This window comes from Talpa europaea, assembly GCF_964194135.1.
Source record: "Talpa europaea genome assembly, chromosome: X".
Classification (NCBI taxonomy): Eukaryota; Metazoa; Chordata; class Mammalia; order Eulipotyphla; family Talpidae; genus Talpa; species Talpa europaea.
The window spans coordinates 29340752-29361413 of record NC_140081.1 but is presented as its reverse complement, the minus strand read 5'-3'; the positions used below and the strand labels follow the sequence as shown (position 1 = coordinate 29361413).

General features: G+C 36.3%; 1 protein-coding gene across 13 annotated transcripts in view; it reads right to left on the bottom strand.

Annotated features, from left to right (window-relative positions):
- Window positions 1–20662, bottom strand: part of KDM6A (lysine demethylase 6A) — a gene marked incomplete at both ends in the record, with an annotated part of 179318 nt that overhangs the window by 77408 nt on the left and 81248 nt on the right. For 11 of the 13 annotated variants that reach the window (XM_084259185.1, XM_084259191.1, XM_084259193.1 and 8 more), the window contains 2 exons: window positions 5349–5469; window positions 15580–15638. The exons of 1 other annotated variant lie outside the window; for it this stretch is intronic. In XM_084259185.1, coding sequence (XP_084115311.1) covers window positions 5349–5469; window positions 15580–15638 — 180 coding nt within the window. The remainder of the gene's footprint in view (window positions 1–5348; window positions 5470–15579; window positions 15639–20662) is intronic. One more of the 13 variants, XM_084259194.1, reaches the window with a different exon arrangement.

Genomic DNA, 20662 nt, shown 5'->3' with positions numbered 1-20662 from the left:
TGTGACAACATGGATGTAACTGCAGGGGAGAATGCTAGATTAAATAAGTCAAAAGAAGAAAGACAAATACCAGATGGTTTCATTTATATGTGGAATATATAGAGAAAGAAACAGTCAGACAAAACTGAGCCAATAAAAAAACAAACAACAACAAAGAAAACAAAACCTAGAAATCTGACTGTAGGTCTGAGACTAGAGGGGAAGGAAGGCACAGTGGACTGTGGGTGATTTGGTGGTGGGTGTGGTGACATGCATCTGGAAAGGTGTGATATGCCTCTAAATCACAACGTGCTGTATATCAATATAACCACAATAAAAATGATTATTTAAATAAAAAAAAAACAAAGATAAAAACTGTATCATCTTACTTATGTCTGGAATCTTAAGATGTCAAACAGAGAATATGATGATGGTTACCAGGGATAGAGGAGTGGGGGGACTGGGGAGATGTTGTTGTCTAAGGGTACAAACTTGCAGCTAGGAGATAAATCTTGGAGATGTACTGCATAGCATAGAGGTTATAATCAAAAATTACATCCTGGAGATCTAATGCACAGTATATATATTATAATCAACAATACTGGCATTATAACCTTCAAAGTTGCTAGTAAGAGACTAGATCTTAATTTTTCTCACCAAATGTAATATGATGGAAGTGTTAGCAAACACTATGGTATTAATCACTGCAATATATAAATGAATCAACACATAGTAAACCTTAAACTTACACAATGTCATATGTCAAAGTTTCAACAAAGAGTAATTACAGATATTTTAGAAACTTAAGGCATGGTTAAAATTAACTTAATAGCTAGCATTCAAATTCTCAGCAAGTATTTTTTATAATGAAGTTTACAGTATCTTAATTACAAGAAACAATCAATCATATTACATTAATAAATAAAACAAAACATGGAAGGCATTTCACAGATTCCAACTGTGGTTTCTAAAAAGAAATATAAATCATCTTGCCTTTACTTATTCCTTCTGCCCTAACAGCTTGGCATAAAAAAAGTGACAGTAAAATTCCACAGTCTATAAAGAATATAAGCTGGAACTCAGACACCTGGAAAAGTAGTAGTTCCTGAGGAAGAGTAAATTAAACAAAGTGGAAACACTAATTCACTTAGCATTTTCTTATTAGATATACCAGTAGAAGGAAGAGAAGCTAAAAGAAGTGGTAAACTGAAGGGTGGGGGAGGAAGAAAACAGTTTTTATAGGAAAAAATTCTGTAAAGAGATGATAAAACCAATTTCAAAACTTTCAGACCACCTGATGAGTCACAATTTATCATTTTACAGCCTCTTCTATTTCACTTATCTATTCAGGAAACACTAAGAATATGGTAAAATTCCACACTAACAAATAAATGAGAGTTCAACCTACTGCCTTTGAATTGTCTCTCTAATGTTCATCTTCCTAATAAGCCTTTTAAAGTAATCCTTCAATCAGCATTTGTCAACTTGAAATGTCAAATTATAAAGGACTTATACTGGTCCCCCAGGCAATGATCCATAGGTTCCCATAACAAAACCATCCGTTCTACCTTAAAAAAAAAAGTTCTAATGATATATTTTATGAAAACTTAATTATGTACAAGTTAGGAACAATTTCTATATAATCTTCATTAAACAAATGATTGACATTAACTGAAGGATATGGGTGTTATTACAACTTATCTTGCATTTATTAGCTTCACAGAAGGAAATGATTTTAAGTCTGCCAGAGTGTGAAAATTAGAGCCATTATATAAAACTATTTGTCAAAATTAGTGTACTTTTATTGAAGCAATGATAGCACACTGCTTTCAAGTATACAATGAATGTAAGCAATTATCATTAATAGCATTAAAAAACAATGAAATAAAATTTTGAATTAATTATATGGAGTTAAATAGGCAACCAAACCCACCTGGGGGGATTATCTGAAGCAGGAAAGAAAAACAATAGCAAAATATCATGTAGAAATGTCACCCTGTAATGGACTCTGATTCAAATAATATTAAACTATAAACTCGTTAATAAATTAAGAATTAGAATCTCTATCAGTCACTAAACACATGAAATCCATATAGGTTAACTTAACAGTAAAATATCATCATATGATTGAATAGTAAGCTAGGCATTAAAATCTTTACATTTCTGAGGATGGGCAGAGTGATGAAATTGTATTAAATTCCACAATGGAAAATGGATTTCATAAAAGGTCTCTACAATGGCCCCTAACTAGAGTTTTAGATATGGTGGGCAAACTGATAACTGAAAAATAATTGAAAAAAATTTCCAGCTATTTTATATAACCTTTACAATAATCTTCTAGGGTGGATATGGTTATTCAAGTTCTAGGATACAAAGAGGAACAGTAGAGTTAGGCGAATTGCCCAAGGTCACACAGTTAGTTACATGGCAGGTCAAATTTTTGAACAAAATTTGCTTGCTCTGAAAGTTGCTTTCACAGTACCAAAATAGAACAAATCTCTCAGAGCTTCATTTTGAAAGAAAAACTATTACCAACAGGAGGCCCTGGAATGCATTTCATATGTAGATGAAAGGAAGTAACTTTTTATGAAACTAAAATTATTTTATTTAAATGTTTTATAACCTAAAACATACTGTATATTTTATAGCCCTCTTAGGCAGAGATAAGAGAAATGAGGTAGAGACGAGACCCGCTCTGTAATGGACAGATTTTTCTCACTGCCCCCACACATCAAAATACTTTTACCCATCCCCACTCCTCCATATAGGAACACAATTGAGTCCTGCTCAAGAACTGGGCATTTGGTCTAAGAGTAACCACATCTTTGATAAGGAACAAAATGGAAAGGGAATATGGCTTATTTCGGTTTAATGAGCTTAAAAGTGAAATTTTCTTGAGGTTATCAAGAGGAACCTAAGACCCTTTTGCTCTATAAAATGATGACCAGATATTTATGGAGCACTTATTATATGCCAGCACTATACTAAGTACCTATGCCACTACTCTATAATGTCGTTCTATATGAAGTGTAAGTAATCACCTCACTTGTATTGCACCTAGCAACCTGCCTTATTAGAAACAGGCCAACATAGAACAGAGAAGAAAATGAATCCTTTATGAAACTTTGGATCAGGTGAATAGACTAATCCTTAAGATTGGACTTAAATGAATGACTTCTTGCATTTGTTATAATCAATTTGAAGTGAAGTTTCTGAGGCTGCAGCACAAAGCATCTATACCAATACACAGTGCTAGGAAGTAGTTCCATGTAGTGGGAAAGTCATCAGAAGTTCCACTTCTATCACATGAAGCTATAGTGCTCACCAGTCCACTTTAGGAAAATTAAAGGCCATTTAAGGAGAGAAGGGCTTAGTGTTCCTTCTAATTCCCACATACATTCAAACTGAAGCTAAGCACTTATAGTAATATACTGAAATAAATCATTCCTCAACAAAAAATTTTGATGCCTAAAAATAAGATAAAGAATACCAGCTAAAAATAACCTTAAAAAGACAATGTCAAAATAATACAAAAAAAAAAAAAATCAAATGACACTTTCTCATTACGGAGAAGAAAAACATAAAAGACTCTAAGTTCAAACAAATGAAATAATGGCATCAAGTATTTTAAATAAATGAATGAAAAGCCAAACACAAGAGTGTACTTTCTTAAGGCAATTTTGCTACCATCCCTACAACTTGAAGATCTGTCACTCTTTATGCCTAAAGTTGTATACAAGAAAGTTTTTGAGCCTGAGTAAGCAGAACACTTTAAATTCACCTGTGGAACACTGTTTCTCCTGATTAAAGGGAATTTCTAATACTGCCACCTTTGTGAAAGTAGTTGTGCCTCCATAGAATTATTTAAGATACAACTATACTGATGTTCAGAGATAGCCAGAATCCATAATTTGGAACATATCCAATTACATTTTTTCCATTCAAATATATTTCCTGAGCAACATTTATCAAACTGCTACCAAAAATTCTTCTGCAACATAGTAATAGGCATGTTATGACAATACTGTAAAATGCTTAAATAAGTTTATTTTGAACTACAAGACATTTTAAGAGATTGCTGGCTAATGAACCTACAGAGCATCTAAGAGGGAGTTATAATATGCAAAGTGGCCTAAGTTCATTTTCCTTTTCAAATTCACTGACATTACATAGTATATATAGTTTGAGAAATGCTATTCTAAGTTTGAGGGAAACACGCAATTTTCAGGCATCCTTTATTTCCATATTACTTACATTTATCCAGGAGCCAATTCCTCAACTGCACTTACCTTTGATAACTGTGCAGTCTAGACACTTCATAGTGTACTTGTTTTTAGTATTTTTAATTATGTATCTCATACCATTGACATTGTTATTTATAAATTCATGAAAAACAGAAACAATTTCTGCATAATTGTCTACTTAAAATTCTAGAACAATTAAGTACTCAAATAAGTTAAGTTCAGTAAGTTCCTGTTTGGTGAATTTGAATTACAGCCTACTATAATGTCATTCTTTACATCCTTCTTCAGAATCAAGATGATCTTCAATGGAGATATTTAGAAAATGGCAACCACAACACGTAGTCATAAATTCACAAAAAATTAAAAGTCTTTCTCATAGAACATCTAATTCTTTCAAAATGCTTTTGTTATACAGGTTTGTAGTATACTGATTTCATGAAAAGCCCAATGAGACCTGAAGTGATGGCACAGGAAGCTCAAGAAACTCAATGGAAAAAAAAAAAAAAAGAGAGAAATATAAGATTTCCATAGAAAATAAATTATTCCCCCAACAATGCATTATATTTCTTCAATAATGTTTATACTCACAAAACCAGCAGTTCAAATGATTGGCAGAGAATACTTTTTTATATGTAATTTAGATAGGAGATGGATCCTGCTGGTAGAGGTGGACAGATTTCTAGTGAGACCCAAGCAAATAGTCAATGATCAGGTGACAGATACAATATCATTAAATAGCTACTTCTGACCTCCATGGTGGTCAGGCACTTCATTAAGAGGAGTATTTTAGATGTACAAACTACGGTTGAAACCTTCACCCTTTCCTGGTGACAGAGCACAAAACTTGAAAAAAAAATTTTTTTAAATGATTACCATTTAGTATCATGACTTTGATCTTCAAAAGCCCAACTTATATATCCTCCAGTTCAAATTTGATAAAGTTTTTTCACCTAAATTTTTAAATTTTCTTTTGAAGTTCCAATATGATATCCAGTGTTTCTCAATGGTCTGATATTTAACAACAACCAAAAAATAACCCATTCCCACCCACTAATCCCCCACCCCACCAAATGAAACATTGTACCTAGGGGAGTTAAAAAAACAACAACAAAACCAACAACCTACCTTTAAACTAGACTCATAGTCTGTGTTCACTTTGAACATAAGCCCAAGTCGTAAATGAATTTCCTTGGCTCGACAGAAGCTGGGATCAACATAAAGCACCTCCTGAAATGCTTTAATTGCCCTGAAAGAATATAGACATAAGATATCTTATTAATACTTGCATCAACTTTTTGACTGGTAGTACAGTAAAACCTGTTTGTGCAACACAATTTTATTTATTTATTTTCCCCAGGAAGAAGGAGAAATGGCAAGAATTTTTTTTTTGAAATTTGAATACAGACTGGGTTTTTTTTTTTGCTCCCCGCCCCCCCCCCAGGTGTAGTCCCCATATAATTTCCTTCACCAATGTACCCAAGCACCATCACCTCAGTCCCCTGTGCTCCTCCCCCCCTCCCTCCCCCCATCCCTCTCCATCCTCCTTCCCCTACAGGAGGTCTCTGATTTATAATTGTCTGTTTTTGTTTTGTTGTGTTTTGTATTGTTATTTTTTTACACTAATGTCTTATTTGGTTCCCCTATATTCCTCCTATTAGTGAAACCATCCTACTTATTTTCCTTCTGACTTATTTCACTGAGCATAATTCCTTATAGCTCCACCCACGTTGCTGCGAATGGCATCAGTGTATCTCTTTTGATTGTTGAATAATATTCCATTGTGTATATGTACCACATCTTCTTGATCCAGTCATCTCTTCTGGGGCATCTGGGTTGTTTCCAGGTTTTACTTATTGTAAATAGTGCTGCCATAAACATAGGGGTATGGTTGTTCCTTTGAATCACTGTTTTTCTGTCCTTTGGGTAGATTCCCTAGGAGTGGGATTGCTGGGTCATATGGCAGCTCCATTTTTAGTAGACTGAGGAACCTCCAGACAGCTTTGCATAGTGGTTGGACTAGTTTGCACTCCCACCAGCAATGTAGGAATGCCAGTTTTATTAAGATGATGTGAATGAACAACTGAATAAAAAATTGGGATGGGGCACATGGGTCTTGTATATAACATATACTCTAACTTAATATAAAGTGGAAAAGAAAGATAATTTAGAGCAATTCGTAATTATTCAAGTATTTTATGGTTTAATAACATTTTTAGTGTAAATACCAAATCTTACTGTTTCTGGAATTTTCTGGGGGAGAGAACTGTGATTTTTTTTTTTTAAAGGGCGAAGAGATTAATCCTATTTCCAGTCTATACCACAAAAATAAGTCTTCGTTTTAAAAAATTTTATCTCTGGTATTTAGGTTTATAATCCATCTGTACTTTCTTTTTTAGAATACCAATTTATCATAAGTCAAATATTCAAATTTGTACAGGTCTGCTTATGGTTTCACTAATATATGTCACTTTCCATTGATCTAATTTTGCCCAAAATTCACATTTTATCTTTTATATAAAAAAAGGTAGTGGTTACCAGTAGAACTAATACAATGGTGGGATAAGGGACACTTTTCACTGAATACATTTTTATTATATCACTCGATTTGATTGTTAATGTACTACCTAATGAAAAATAAATTATTAAAATTATGACAAAGATATCTTCTTTGAAATGTCATATCAGATATAACATTATGTTAGGCATTATTTTAAATCTCTCTACATGATTTAAGGCTTATCCTAAATATAAAGGAATATATTTTTTACAAAGCTTTTTAGCAACTATTCTCTGCCTCTACATATATTACATGATTCCAAAACACAAGTTAATCTATTATATAAGCAGTTAAAGACATCACAGTACAAAATACTGCAAATTAATGTTCCACCTGTCTTTAAAAGGTAATGTTTATTATGGGGGGGGGGGGCAACAGATTTGGCATAAGATACCTTTACACCTAGAGTTAAATACTTTCTTCCTTAAAAGGAGCTTTGGCATCTATGTGTTAGGTGGCTTTTTAAATGGATGGGGTATGTATGTGCTTTATTATCTGATATGTATAGGCAGGAGAAGGGAGTCAAATGACAGGAAAGATTTGGGATAGATTACCATTCTCAGTAAAAGGCAGTTTCCTATTTTCTCTCCATCAGAAATTAAGATACTTACCTGCACTATGTTAAGAGGTATTCTTTATACCTTTATCAAACCTTTCTATAGCTTCAGTCTCTATATTCTCTTGGTCATATCTAGTGCTACTACTCTCTAAATGAACACAAATGTGGGGGAAGGGAAGGAAAAGGAAGAATGTTAAATGAGGGGTTGGGGAGAATAACTGACTTTGGGAGGAGGCATTAAAAAGGTTAGGAAGAGAACAACTGCAGTAATAAATGATGCCAAATAAACATCAAGGTAGGAAAGAGTGTGCAGGGGTTTTTGGAAGCTTCTGGTGTTAAAGCTATCTTTTATTTCCTTACCTAGATGATTGCCGTGAATGTTTATAACAGCATGTCAAAAAATATACTTAGACATTTCCTTTAAGTGTTTCATATTTTATAATACTAAAAATTATGGGTAATGCTTCATAAAGTCCTAATTATTAACCTTATAATTCAAGGTTATAATTCAAGGGTCTGAAAACACTTTCATAGAATGGGTCAGAACTAAACAATGCCAATAAAATACAAAGGCAATCCTGGTCGAAGTCATGGTCAAAGCAGGTCGAAGTCATGGTAAAAAAAAAAAAAAAGGCAATGGAAGACAGCGAAGGAAAGAGAATAAAGGAGAAAAAGAAAAGAAAAAAAAAAGGGCATGCGAGGAAAGGAGGGAGAACACAGAGCAATAACCCCCAAGGAGAAAAAGTCCTAGTCTGTCTGTTTCTGTTTCCAGCCTTTCCCCTGAACCTACTATTAATAAATGTGTTTTACTCCACAGATGTCTTTAGTATAGACATTTTATTCACTTAGTTCACAATATGAACTAAAATAGGTTTATTTAACACGTTCTGAATATATGCTTAAACACTAGATATTGCATCATTTTACCTATAAGCAAAACTACATGTTCAACAAACTAGTTTGGGCCACACTGTGTTTACTCTTCAAGGACTATTAAAAGTGCCCATGAGAAGGTGTGAACAATATATATCTAATCATCAAGTTCACCTTGTTTCAATATTTCCTTCAAATTCTTTGCAGACTCTGAAAGGTCGTAATGCAAAAGCCTACCTGGAAGCCCACCTGGGGGGCAGGAATGTGAATACCTGCCTGGAGGACAAGAGTCTCTTCTCAGAAAAAGAACCTCTACCTGACCTACAAACTTTTCCCGCCATAGGAGCCCAACTACCCACCTGACCTCTCCTCACCCTATAAAACCCTGCTTCCCCCTAACAACGTGCGCGACTCCACTGACCCCCCCCCCTTGGGTCTGTGAGGTCCCCCGCCTGGCTCTCCTTGTCTTTACTGCTCCGAACCTTTCAGACTCAATCTTCAATATCTAGTAGTTACTACATTACTGAAATACATACCTCTTAAGCACTTACTTCTCTGGCTCTGCATGGCTTGCCTATGTGTCCTCAAACATGTGGCTCCTGATTGTCTACTAATCATGATACTATGCGAGTCAAATCTCTGTAGCATTTAAGGTCTGAACAGTAGCTATCAACTTCATTTCCAGTTATGCACTAACATTGCTTTCTCAGCTATGAACTAGTTTGTCTCAGGCACTTCTTTATGCAAATGCTGGCCCTCTCCAAATTCACTGCTTCTCCTCGCTATATTGTACAGACATGGAATGTTTCAAATCTTCTGCTTCACCCTAAATCCACTGTTACCTTCAACACTCATCTCCCCAACTCAATACCTACTATTCTTTGCTTAGTGTCAACGAGCAATAAGGCCCACTCTATATCCTCCAGTTTTTCAAAGTAGTCTACTCCATAGGGTCTACGTTTCTTTTTTATTTTCTATTAGTAGATTAAAATGTTTTATTTAATAGATGTTTACTAGTGCCAACACTTTCATAGTTAGTTAGACTTCTTACTGTAACAGGGTGGTCCCCAGGAAAGGGGGAGGTTCCCTGCCCCACCCAAGGGAGGGTGGAGCTGAACAGGAAGAGGAGAAGCTGCAGAAGAGACTGAGGAAGGAAGCAGGATGGAGCCAGAAGGAGGCCTGGAGGAGGCGCATGGAGCCTAGAGACACGTAAAGAAACTGTGCTTGTCTTTTGGTCGTGGACTGGGTGACACAGATGTGGGTGAGACCCGTGGGGAGGTGACCATGGCAGCTTTTATCTTGATGTTGATTTTGCTCTTTTCCTTCTGGGCTTGTCCGGTTGTTTGTGACCCTTTTCTGTGGGTCCCCACTGGAAGATGCTTTAGACTTGTAGCAGGCCTTGGGGCCTTGCTCTGGGCCAATCCCATTTGGATGGACTTTTACCCACGAGGGGACGGGTAACTTTGGGTGCTTGATTTAGAAACTAGATTCTTTGCCTTTCCTGTATTGTTTCCTAGTTTTATTAAAGTTCCTTTTCATTAAAGTCTCCTATGTTTTGTGTTGATGCGGCGGATGGCAGAACCCATTTAGAATAGGCAGGTTTGCGGGGTTTGGGCTGCCCCTCTCCCTGTCCTATAACATTACTAGGATAGGCAGTGGAAGGTAGAGAAGAGGTTCCACAATCTCTTTACTGATAAGTTCTTCTCATCTAACACAAAATATATCTAAGTTCATTTTCATGTTCTCTCCTGTCTGCTTGTTCAATATTGAGTGATGCATGTGTGTATATTCATGTAAGTTTGTGTGTGCCCCTGAAAACATGTTATTGGGAGGGGGAAAGTGGAGAAAACAGGAATCACTCAGACCATTATAATCTATATATTCTAATTTTTGTCATCACTTTACTGCGTCAAAATTATGTAGTCAGAACATGATCTCTGCAGCACAAGTAAGATTAAAATACCAATACATGTAAATTCTAACCTCAGAATTCTGACTGGCAGAGAATTTCAAAGATGAGAAATGGCTACCCAAGCTATAAAATATTTTTATGATACCAGGGAAGGTTTATAAATTTCAAATTACCTACTGAAGAAAAAAGGTACACATTGCTGTGAGTATCACTGATATTTTTCCTTTAAATCTAAATAATGCAGTTTTTTATATACCAAAACTATTTCCCATAGATTTAGTTTAAAACATTTTTACTCTTAATGTTTGTCACTGTTAACAATTGAAAAAGGAAATGACAGGAAGCCAAAGCATAAATAGCATTACCTACAAAAAAATATACAAGTGATGAATATATTTTAAAACAATATTCCTTTTTAATAAGATTTCTAGAAAGTCACTTTTTAAAAATGCCTCCTCTAGAATTTTACTATGTTATTGGTAAAAGAATATTCACTGAACATCCCAAGCACAGTTTCAGTACATTTGGAAAGAAATAAAACTAATACAGTTGAGTCTGGAAATCATACTCTTTCCCAGGACATCTGCAGGGATAAATGAACTAACTCCACAAATTTTTTTACTATTGTAAAAGGGAAAATGTGCTAGTTCCAAATCAGTGGTTCCAAATCAGTGGTAACACATATACACACAACAGATATGCACTTCCACACACATGTTAGAAAATTTAGAGGCTCTGTTTAAATGAGACAACCAGAGAGAGTTGATGAAGCAATCAAAGAGACAAATAGGTAAGATTTTTAAAGGTGGAGATGAAGGAAGGCAGACCAAACAGTTAATATGAAGAATGAAGTTATAATAGGTTAAAAACAGTTTAAGGGCCTCACTGGCGGCGCAGCAGGATGAACACAGCACTGTGAAGCTGTCCACAGCTTCTGCAGCGCGGGTTCAATCCCTAGCCAGCCAGGGAGCAACCCACATGGTGCAGCAGACCTCTCCAGGCTCACCCGCTGCTCCCCTCAGCAGTGTACTTCAGTCAATGTGCCTGTTCTGTTCCCCACTCTGTCTTTGGTGAATCCTCTCACCCTCCTCCCCGCATTTCTGGCCAGTACCCCAGCTCTTCTATGCATAAATAAAAATAAATAAATCTTTAAAAAATAAATAAATCCTTTAAAAAAAAAAACTGCTTAAGACATTTTCAGGGAAATGTTAATAGAGTGTGACTGACACAGTATATTTATGGGAGCAAGTAAGCCTGGAAAGATAATTTGAGGTTGAACTAGAGGGGATCTTAAATGTACGGTTATTCTCACTGACATTTGTTAATAAATTACCTGTTGGTTCTTTTTCTCTTTTTAGTCAGTCTTTATTTCATCACTCCAGATTTTCTTCCTCTCCCCTATTGCAAGAGTTAGGCTTTTAGCCATGATTTCCCTGAAGCTAAATTAGTCCAAGTCCTTCCAAATTCTCTCTGGCAATGTTTGTGTCATGGGTAAACATAACTTTACCAGAATTACCTCAGTTATCTGATAGGTTTTTTCCCCCCAAAAGTAGACACAATAAAAGTGTACACAAAAGTGCACAGAATATGAAATGCCTTAATTTTAATGGAAATATGTTTAAACTAAGAGCATTAGTTTGTATGAAAATAGTTTAAAAAAATATACTAAGTTTTTGCCAGACTCAAAGCTCCAAGCCTCAGATCAACGGTACCACAACTACATTAAGTTTATGTTCGCAATCCAAAGCAGTGTTTTCCCCATAAGAACATTTGCAATTGGTACAGTATTATGAAAATGGATCCTAAAGAATCTTCACTTGCACTGGGTTAACATTCTGAACTCACCTCTTCCTTGTTATCCTAAGTCTTTTTTGAAGCCAATATAATAATGACCACTACATTTCCTTACCAGGCCTATAAATTAGATCTGGGAGTTTAATTTCCAAAATCCTATGCCTCTAACACATCAGAGTGATATATCTCTCTTAGATTTGCCACCATAAGACCAATTTGATACAGATCAATAGGAATACAGATCACAGATTAGAGCAAAGGGACCGGAAAAGATTTTCAGGTAGATATATTTAGAAATAGGGCTACAAGTTGTAGCCATTTATTATTCTGTGTATTTCAATTCCTCTCACCCAAGAATATAGGTTCCTTAGTAAAGGAACGGAAAAGCTGAGTTCCAGGTACTCCCAGCAATTTGGTACCTTCATGAACAAGTGAAGGCATAGGTAAAAAAATGACTTCATAGACTGGTTCTATATAGGTCTCCACTGTCCGTATTTTAGGTCTTCCTTGTTCTTTCTGGACACCTATTTTTAAGTTTGGTTCCAGATTACTGAGTGAGATAATAGTAAAATTGAACCATGGTAAGTCCAATGAAGATGTAACAGTTGCTCTATTATTTTCTGACATGGGTTCATTTAAGAAGAGGCAGCAACAGAAAATGGAAAACCAAATATGTGAACTGATTTACAAGCAAACCATAAAAATCAACCCCAAAAGTAAAAAATGGACATCATAATATGACAAGAACAAAAATAAGTTAGCAGATAATGTAGATTAATAAAATTACTCTGAATAATATTGTCACCATCACCAACCTCAATACACATATCGGCCACACACATTATCAAGACTTAATCTAATTAAATGCAAACAAACCTCATTGAGAGTATCAAATTTTATTTAAACTATAAATGTACCAGAGATATTGCATTCTAAGATTAATCCTAGACAGTGTTTGAGCTGACAACAAACTCTTCTCTAGTCACATTTTTTTCAACAAATACGGAAGAAATTATTGTGTTAATTAAAATTTTAAAAGGATTAAAAAATAGCCTGATCCTAGCAAGTAACAGCTACCTATAAATAAAACAAATATAATTTTGGCCTAATGGTGTTCCTATCCATTCAGGCTGTTCTCTTACCAAGCACCTACTCCAGTGCTTTCCCGCTGCATCACTGCTCAAGAAATAGCAAGGTAAGTTAAAGCAAAAGTTAGGGTTCAGAGTTTGTGAAAGAACACTTGACCAGCAAAAGAGAAAACACAGAGCCAGGATGGATTCAGAGAGGGTGTAAGATATTTCATTTTATGAAGCAGCTAGAGAGTTGAAACTTAAGATGTGAGAAAATGTAATGACCAGGACAAGATCAAAAGACCAGAGGGCACCTATTAATTCAGACATTGCATCGTCCTTTTATCTTTCAGTTTCATTTCTTAAATCAACTAATGGTTATAAAAATCATATGTAAATAGGAATCAAAAGTTCTAATTTTCCACAGCAACAAGCCCACTAACTTGACATGGTCATGGTCACTGCTTATTAAAGCAATCCAATGAGTTCAACTCACTATTCTCTTTATGTTCATGTTTTCAGTGTATAGGGCATTCACATGTTATCACAGATAGTTGAAAATTGGCTGGTGTAAGGCACACATGTTCATCCCTGAGTTCTTTGCCTTGGATTTCACCTAAATTATTTCTGGCTGGCCATAAAGATCTTACCAATGTGTCCAGAAGAAAAACTACAAATACTAATTAAAAGATAACCACCCGGCAATCTTAAAACTTTGGGATGGAGTGTAACAGAAAAATTATTAAATTGGAGAATGAGCTTAAGCTTGCTTCTATCATTAATTAAAGTTTCAAAATACTGAGCTGTGCACGCGCGCGCACACACACACACACACACACACACACCACCCCTTGTTTTCTTCATTTACAAAATTAAGTTAAAAAACTAATTTCTAAGACAACTTCTACTTCTAAAATTTAGAAGTGTAAATGCTATGAATAGGATCTTCAAGAAACTAAAAAGATTTTAAAAGTTCGAATCTATTCTTGGTTTTAAATATGAGACACTGACCATAAAGGTAGTAGGCTTAAGTTCAGGATTACTCTACAATAAAGGATAATTTAAAAGAAAGGAATTATAAAGCTTTGTTATGAAGATCAAGTATAGCTTTGCAAATTTTATAAAGAAAATGAGTGATCTGAATGTTTTTAATACTCTCTATTTGTATAAACACATCTGTTCTCCAGCAATGCAGTACTTCCATAGATGATCAAAAAACAAGACTAAAAGCAAAGAGAAAAGAAAAAGCATATAAGAAAAGTGATTTGTGTCTAAAGTCTCATCATCAGAGAAACCATGAGATCAGCACCAATGCATATTAAAAATATTCAGGATGTTTAACAGGTATATGACAGCACTGTAACCTTCTAAGAAAACCTTTCTTTGGAATGTCATATAGCACTTGCTCAGCTTTAAAGGAAAGTACATTGACAAAGTCAGAAATCTTCAAATAAAAAGTATCTACCCTAGAGGGCCTCCCCAATGGCACAGCGGTTGAGCGCTGTGCTGTGAAGCTGTCTGCAGCCTCTGAAGTACCGGTTCGATTCCCCACCAGCCAGGGAGAACCCCACATGGTGTAGCAGACCTCTCCTGCCTCGCCCGCTGTTCCCCTCAGCAGTGTCTTCAGTCCTTCTGCCTATTCTGCACCCAGCTCTGGCTCTGGTGAATTCTCTCACCCTCCAGCGCTTCTGACCTGTACCCCAGTTCTTGTATAAATAACCTTTTAAAAAAAAAAAAAAACCTACCCTAGAGCTTTATAGTTTACAAAATGTAGATGATCTAATTTGACCATCAAAACTATAAAGCAAAAGACTTGCAATATTGTTACACACACACACACACACACACAAGGAAGCATATGTACAGAGCTTATTTAACTCAAGATCAAATTAAGTAGCAAGTGCTGAAACCAGGATATCAATCTTCCAACTCAAATTCTATGGCTTACACTGCAGAACACTATTGCCCAGTAAACAAAAAAAAAGTGGGGTAAAAGCAGTAACAACAGGGCCCTACACTTTCATTTTATAAAATCTTGTTGTTATTACCATATTTGAAATGTCTGACTCTGAAGGTGGTAACATTTTTCCTATTTTATAGAAAAGAGAACTGAGAGTTTATAATCTGTTACCTACTTACTGGAAATTAATACCACACGTGCACATGTGTGTTGGGGGAAGGAAGGGGAAGTGGGGTATGGCCAATCTTTTCTAGAAGTCTCAAGATTAAAAAAAAAAAAAAGTACTGGTCATCATAGATTAATTACCTACTGAACTTGAAATGTGGAAGGCATTCACCAGTTCAAACAACCTGGGGTACCACGGGTCGATAATAAGGGAGAAATTCCAAGTTCTATCTAATTTAAGCCTTCTTCAATCACATTTTTATAATTCTTTTAGGGCAACATACAACTCTCATCTACAGTGGTCCATTATCTCTGGAGGAACAATCTAAACATTTGAAGAGATTAACAAAAAGTACAGGTTTATTGACATTAAAATATTTTTATATATAAAACACACAAAAACCAAAACACCACAAAAACACACCATTTACTAGAAATAGGTGAAATAAATTTTATGTTAACTTACCACTGAAATGCATTATAATGGAAGTAGACCAAACCAAGACCATATAAAAAGGCAGCATTCTGTAATGAAAGGGGAAAACAGACTTTTAGGAAAGACATGTATATCTAATGCATGTGGTATTATAAATAGAAAATATGGTATCCGAGGTATCTTTAAGCAGTTAAAACTCTATCTTGCATTACAATATATTTCTAATCTATTTGTAAAACACCAAAATAACAGTAATGAGTCACCAGCTGGCACACATTCCAACCAACTTGGGCAGATATCACGGTTTCTTTTTTAATCAAGCCTGTCCTGAAATAAAAAAATTTACCAGAAGAATTCTATAGGCAAATGGAAAATAAAAACCTACTATTACATAATAAGAAAATTCTTGGACTATATTATCCCTACCCTTTCTTAGTTACACTTGTAGTTTTTCCCTGGTTCTTCCTTTTTCTAGAACTGGATTGAATTTTGTTTAGTGTTGTCAGGAAGATAGTCAGAAATCACAGGAAATGATGCACAATATAAACCTAGAACAAATTTCAGTAATTAAAAAAAAAAAACTACACACTAAAACAACACTTAGCCATTTGCAGTGTGGTCTTTAAACATCACTGATTCCTTTTTTTTTTTAAGAGGCATGTATTTTTATTTATTTATTTGTTTGTTTGTTTGCTTGTTTATACATGCACTGGGTACAGTCAGAAGCGCGGGAGGGTGAGAGAATTCACCAGAGTCAGAGTGGGGAGCAGAGCAGGCAGAAGGACCGAAGTACACTGCTGAGGGGAGCAGTGGGCGGCAGGAGAGGTCTGCGCGCCATGTGGGACGCTCCTCCGGTGGCTGGGGAGCAGCCGGGATCGAACCAGCGCTGCAGAAGTCGCGGGGAGTTCGCAACCCAGCGCTCAACCGCTGCGCCACCGGGGAGGCCCATCGCTGATTCCTTTTGCAGTACAAAACATAGAGGTGCTTATTCAAACTCTTTTTACTTCTGGCCTTCAACTAGCAGCTAGCTGGCTACTCCCTTTTATCCAAAGTGGGCAACCTACTAGGTATTCTATCAATAAGCAAGTAAACAAGTTTTAATAAATCTTCCCATCTAAGAAAGTAAAACCTTGCACGCTAATCATTATAAACAAATCTATATTCTAAAATTTGAAAATATTATTTAAAAAAGGTTTTTCCAAAAGACAAATGAATCGGGCCTCCCCGGTGGCGCAGCGGTTGAGCGCTGGGTTGCGAAGCTGCCCGCAGCCTCTGCAACGCCGGTTCAATCCCCAGCTGCTCCCCGGCCACCGGAGGAGGGTCCCACATGGTGCGCAGACCTCTCCTGCCACCCGCTGCTCCCCTCAGCAGTGTACTTCGGTCCTTCTGCCTGCTCTGCTTCCTGCTCTGGCTCTGGTGAATTCTCTCACCCTCCCGCGCTTCTGACTATACCCAGTGCTTGTATAAATAAATAAATCTTAAAAAAAAAAAAAAGACAAATGAATCAAAAAGTTGTGAGATATATACACCCTAGAATACTATTCGGTATTCACAGTAATTTAAGCCTGTGCCATTCACAGTAATACAGATGAGGCTAGAAAGGAATATGCTAAGCGAAATAAGTCAGAAGGAAAAAAGTTAAATATCGGATGGCTTCACTTCTATGTGGAATATAGTGAGAATGAACAAAAAGTCAAGAAAAAAAACAAAACTTACAAGCTGGCCATAGATCTGAGGCATACAAAAAGGGAGTAAAAGGGAGAGGATCAAAACAGGGGAGGGGAGGCAAGAGCACAAGGGACTATAGTGATGGCTCACAGGTGATGTGGTGGTGGGAGAGCTACAGACAGGGACTACACCTGAGGGGAGAAATCAATTACTATACAAAAATGAACAATACAAGAAAACAAAAACAAAAATTTAAAAAAGCTTTCCCCCATACTGCCTTTGGTTGCATTTCCCCAAAAGCAGACCCTAAATAAAGATTTTAGTACAAGTAAGTAGTTTATTTGGGAAGTTACCCTAGCAAGCACCAGTAAGAGTGTGGTGAAATGAGACGGGGATAGGAAAGAAGCCAATAAAGAGTGCAGTATGGCCGATTGTGCAGCTTTGGGCAATTGGGAGTAGATCCTGCAGTGGCTCTCTAGGAAACAGTGTGGAATATTTCATCCTGCCCTGAGAACTAGGGTACGTAATCAAACAACTGCTGGTTGTAGAAAAAGAATCTGTGATGTTTAAAGCCCAAAATGTAGACAGTTGGGTGACTTTTGGGCATGCCATATTTTTTTAAATAAAATTTCTCCTAAGATTATAGTGTACATGTCCTTTGAATTCTAAGTCCCTTTCTGGAAACACTGAAAAACTGAAGCACTTTTAAAATGTAGTAACTATGGGGATTTAACTTCATTAAATCCCCATAACTCCCAATTACATGCTGTAAGAGTATTCACGAATATGAGGATTCACAAAGGTCTTAACATCCATTTCAAAAATTCATACTTAACTTTGTTTTAAATTTAATTAAAACTGCCTTAAATCAGGATCACTCACTTACCACTGCACACCCAATCCATGAAATAAGTTTGTGCATTTTCTTTTATTGTCAGGGACAATACTCAAAAGCGGCACAAGCCAAATTGGTTAAAATATACTTTCCCTGCTACCCAAAAGTACACAACTAGGGTGTGCAGGAAAGAGGGAATAAACAAGGACATTCAGAATGAAATGTTCTATCCAGGAAGGCAATATTTGAAAGAAAACTGTCTTCTTAGGGGAGATGGACGAGAGAGAGGACATGTTGAGTAACAACAAATAACATCTTTTACCAATTTAGGTAACTATCTAGAGAAGGTAGTGTGGGGTACAGAAGAAACAGAAATTTGTTGTGAGACATTTCTGGTTTCAGGACACACCCTGATTCTGGTAAAGTCCTTACTTTAGAAAATCTTAGCCACCCCCCTTTAGAAAATCTCATCCCAATCCATATAAATCTATTATTTAAGATCCATTTTAAATACCATCTTCCCCATAAAGCTCCACAGCTTCTGCCACATTAATCCAGAGGTAATTTTTCCAACCTCTAAATTTGGCCTTAGGGCAGTAACTACCTTTGACATTATTATGCAATAGCAAGAACTCAGTTTTATGCAAAATGCTAACATCATCTTTTTAAAAAAGGTTCTAACAACCCTAAGAGGTGGTAGAGTGTTTCATTTATTGAATGAAGAAACAAGGATCAGGGAGCAAAGCAACTTGCTCAGAGACAGGTGCTAAACAACAGATTTAGGCACTGAGTCTAGATCTGACACCAGAGTTCCCTCTTACCTGCTGTATTTTTTACTTTTGTGTTGTGACTAAACTCCATCCCGTCAGCCAAAAATGGCACAAAGGACACAAACGAAGGAGTACTGATCATTTGTGTCACCCATTCACATAGCAGATATCCACTCAAAGTTTTATAAATTCAATCACCAAGCTCAATAATGAGCTCAGTACCCTGGGACACACAATTGGTATGATAAGGTCCCTATTAACTAAGAATGTATAAATTTGGGGGGGGGGGATTGTTCAGTCTTTTATTTTTCCACAACAAAATATTTACTGAGCACCTATTATGAATACAGAAGAGTTATGAGCACTGGGAAGACATTAGTGAACAAAACAGATAAAAATTCCTAGCTTCAATGAATTTACAACCCAATAACATTAAGATTATGAAGTGAAGTGCATAATGATTTATTTCAAGATAGAAGTATTTAATACTTAATGAAGTCTAATAAGCACTGGGGAAAGAAATAGTACTTGGGTACTCTATCCCAACAATGGCTGAAGAAAGAGAAGGAAAATCATGTTCTCAGCCAGCGGTTCTAAAACTACACATTTTTGGAAATAGTGACTTGGGGTTGTATGCCTTGAAATAGATGTATTTCTTCCAATGTCTTATCCCACCCAAAATGAGTTTAAATGTGATGTAGTCTTTCTTCAACCTACTGTGAGAAGTCACAGGAACTGCTTTTTGGAAAATGTACTTGTTTTAAAATACACTCATTTCAGCCCAAATCCTTAGAAGGAAGTTAGAGCATCTACATAAGGAGTCAAAAAACAGCAGTATATGAGCCAAATCCAAACAGCCACCTATTCTTATAAAGAGTTTTACTGGAACATAACTATACCCACTTATTGTCTACTGTCTATGGCTGCTTCCAGATCCAACAGCAGAGGTAAGTTGTCATCTTTTTAAAAAAGAGAGCTCATAACTTGATGGGATTACTACTAATTTTTAAGATTATTTATTTATGCATAAAAGAACTGGTGTACAGGCCAGAGGTATGGGGGTGAGAGGATTCACCAGAGACAAAAGTATGGAGCAGAACAGGCAGACTGACTGAAATACACTGCTGATGGGAGCAGCAGGCGAGACAGGAAAGGTCTGCTGCGCCATGTGAGTTGCTCTCTGGCTGGCAGGGGATTGAACTCGATACAGAGGCTGTGGACAGCTTCATAGTGCTGTGCTTAACCCCTTGCACCACCAGGGAGGCCCAGGATTACTACTAATTTATACTGAAGTCTCTTACACTGTGTCAACAGTAAAGTTATTGTCAAGGATGTTTTTTATTAAGTCAGTAGTTCACCAACACTAGAATTCAATGTGTTTTCACTGATTCCCAAAATAGCTCTTAGAGAAACTCCTGAATATCCTATGTTCCATAATAAGAGTTCCAGGCCATACAAATACAGATGTGAGAGGGTAGTACTGCAGGTCTCTATAGAGTTCAGACACCGCAAGCATTACACTTTCCAGTTGTTATCACAGCTTCTCTCCGTTTCCCCAGACCATTTAAAAATGAAGGAGAGTGCTGAGGATTCTGTTTTCACTTTCATGAACTATATATAAAGTTGATTGGAAAACATAACAAATTATATAAAACAATGAGCTTTAGAATAATAACACAGATGAAATAAAAAGTTGGCAACCTCATATTAAGACCCTTCCCCCTGCCATGTTTTCTTAACTATGAAATCCTGTGGAAAGCACTATTGGCTGACCAATCCTTGCCTTTCCTATTTTCAGTAAGAAAAAACTGGCAATGTGATCCAGTTCTACCCAGTGAGA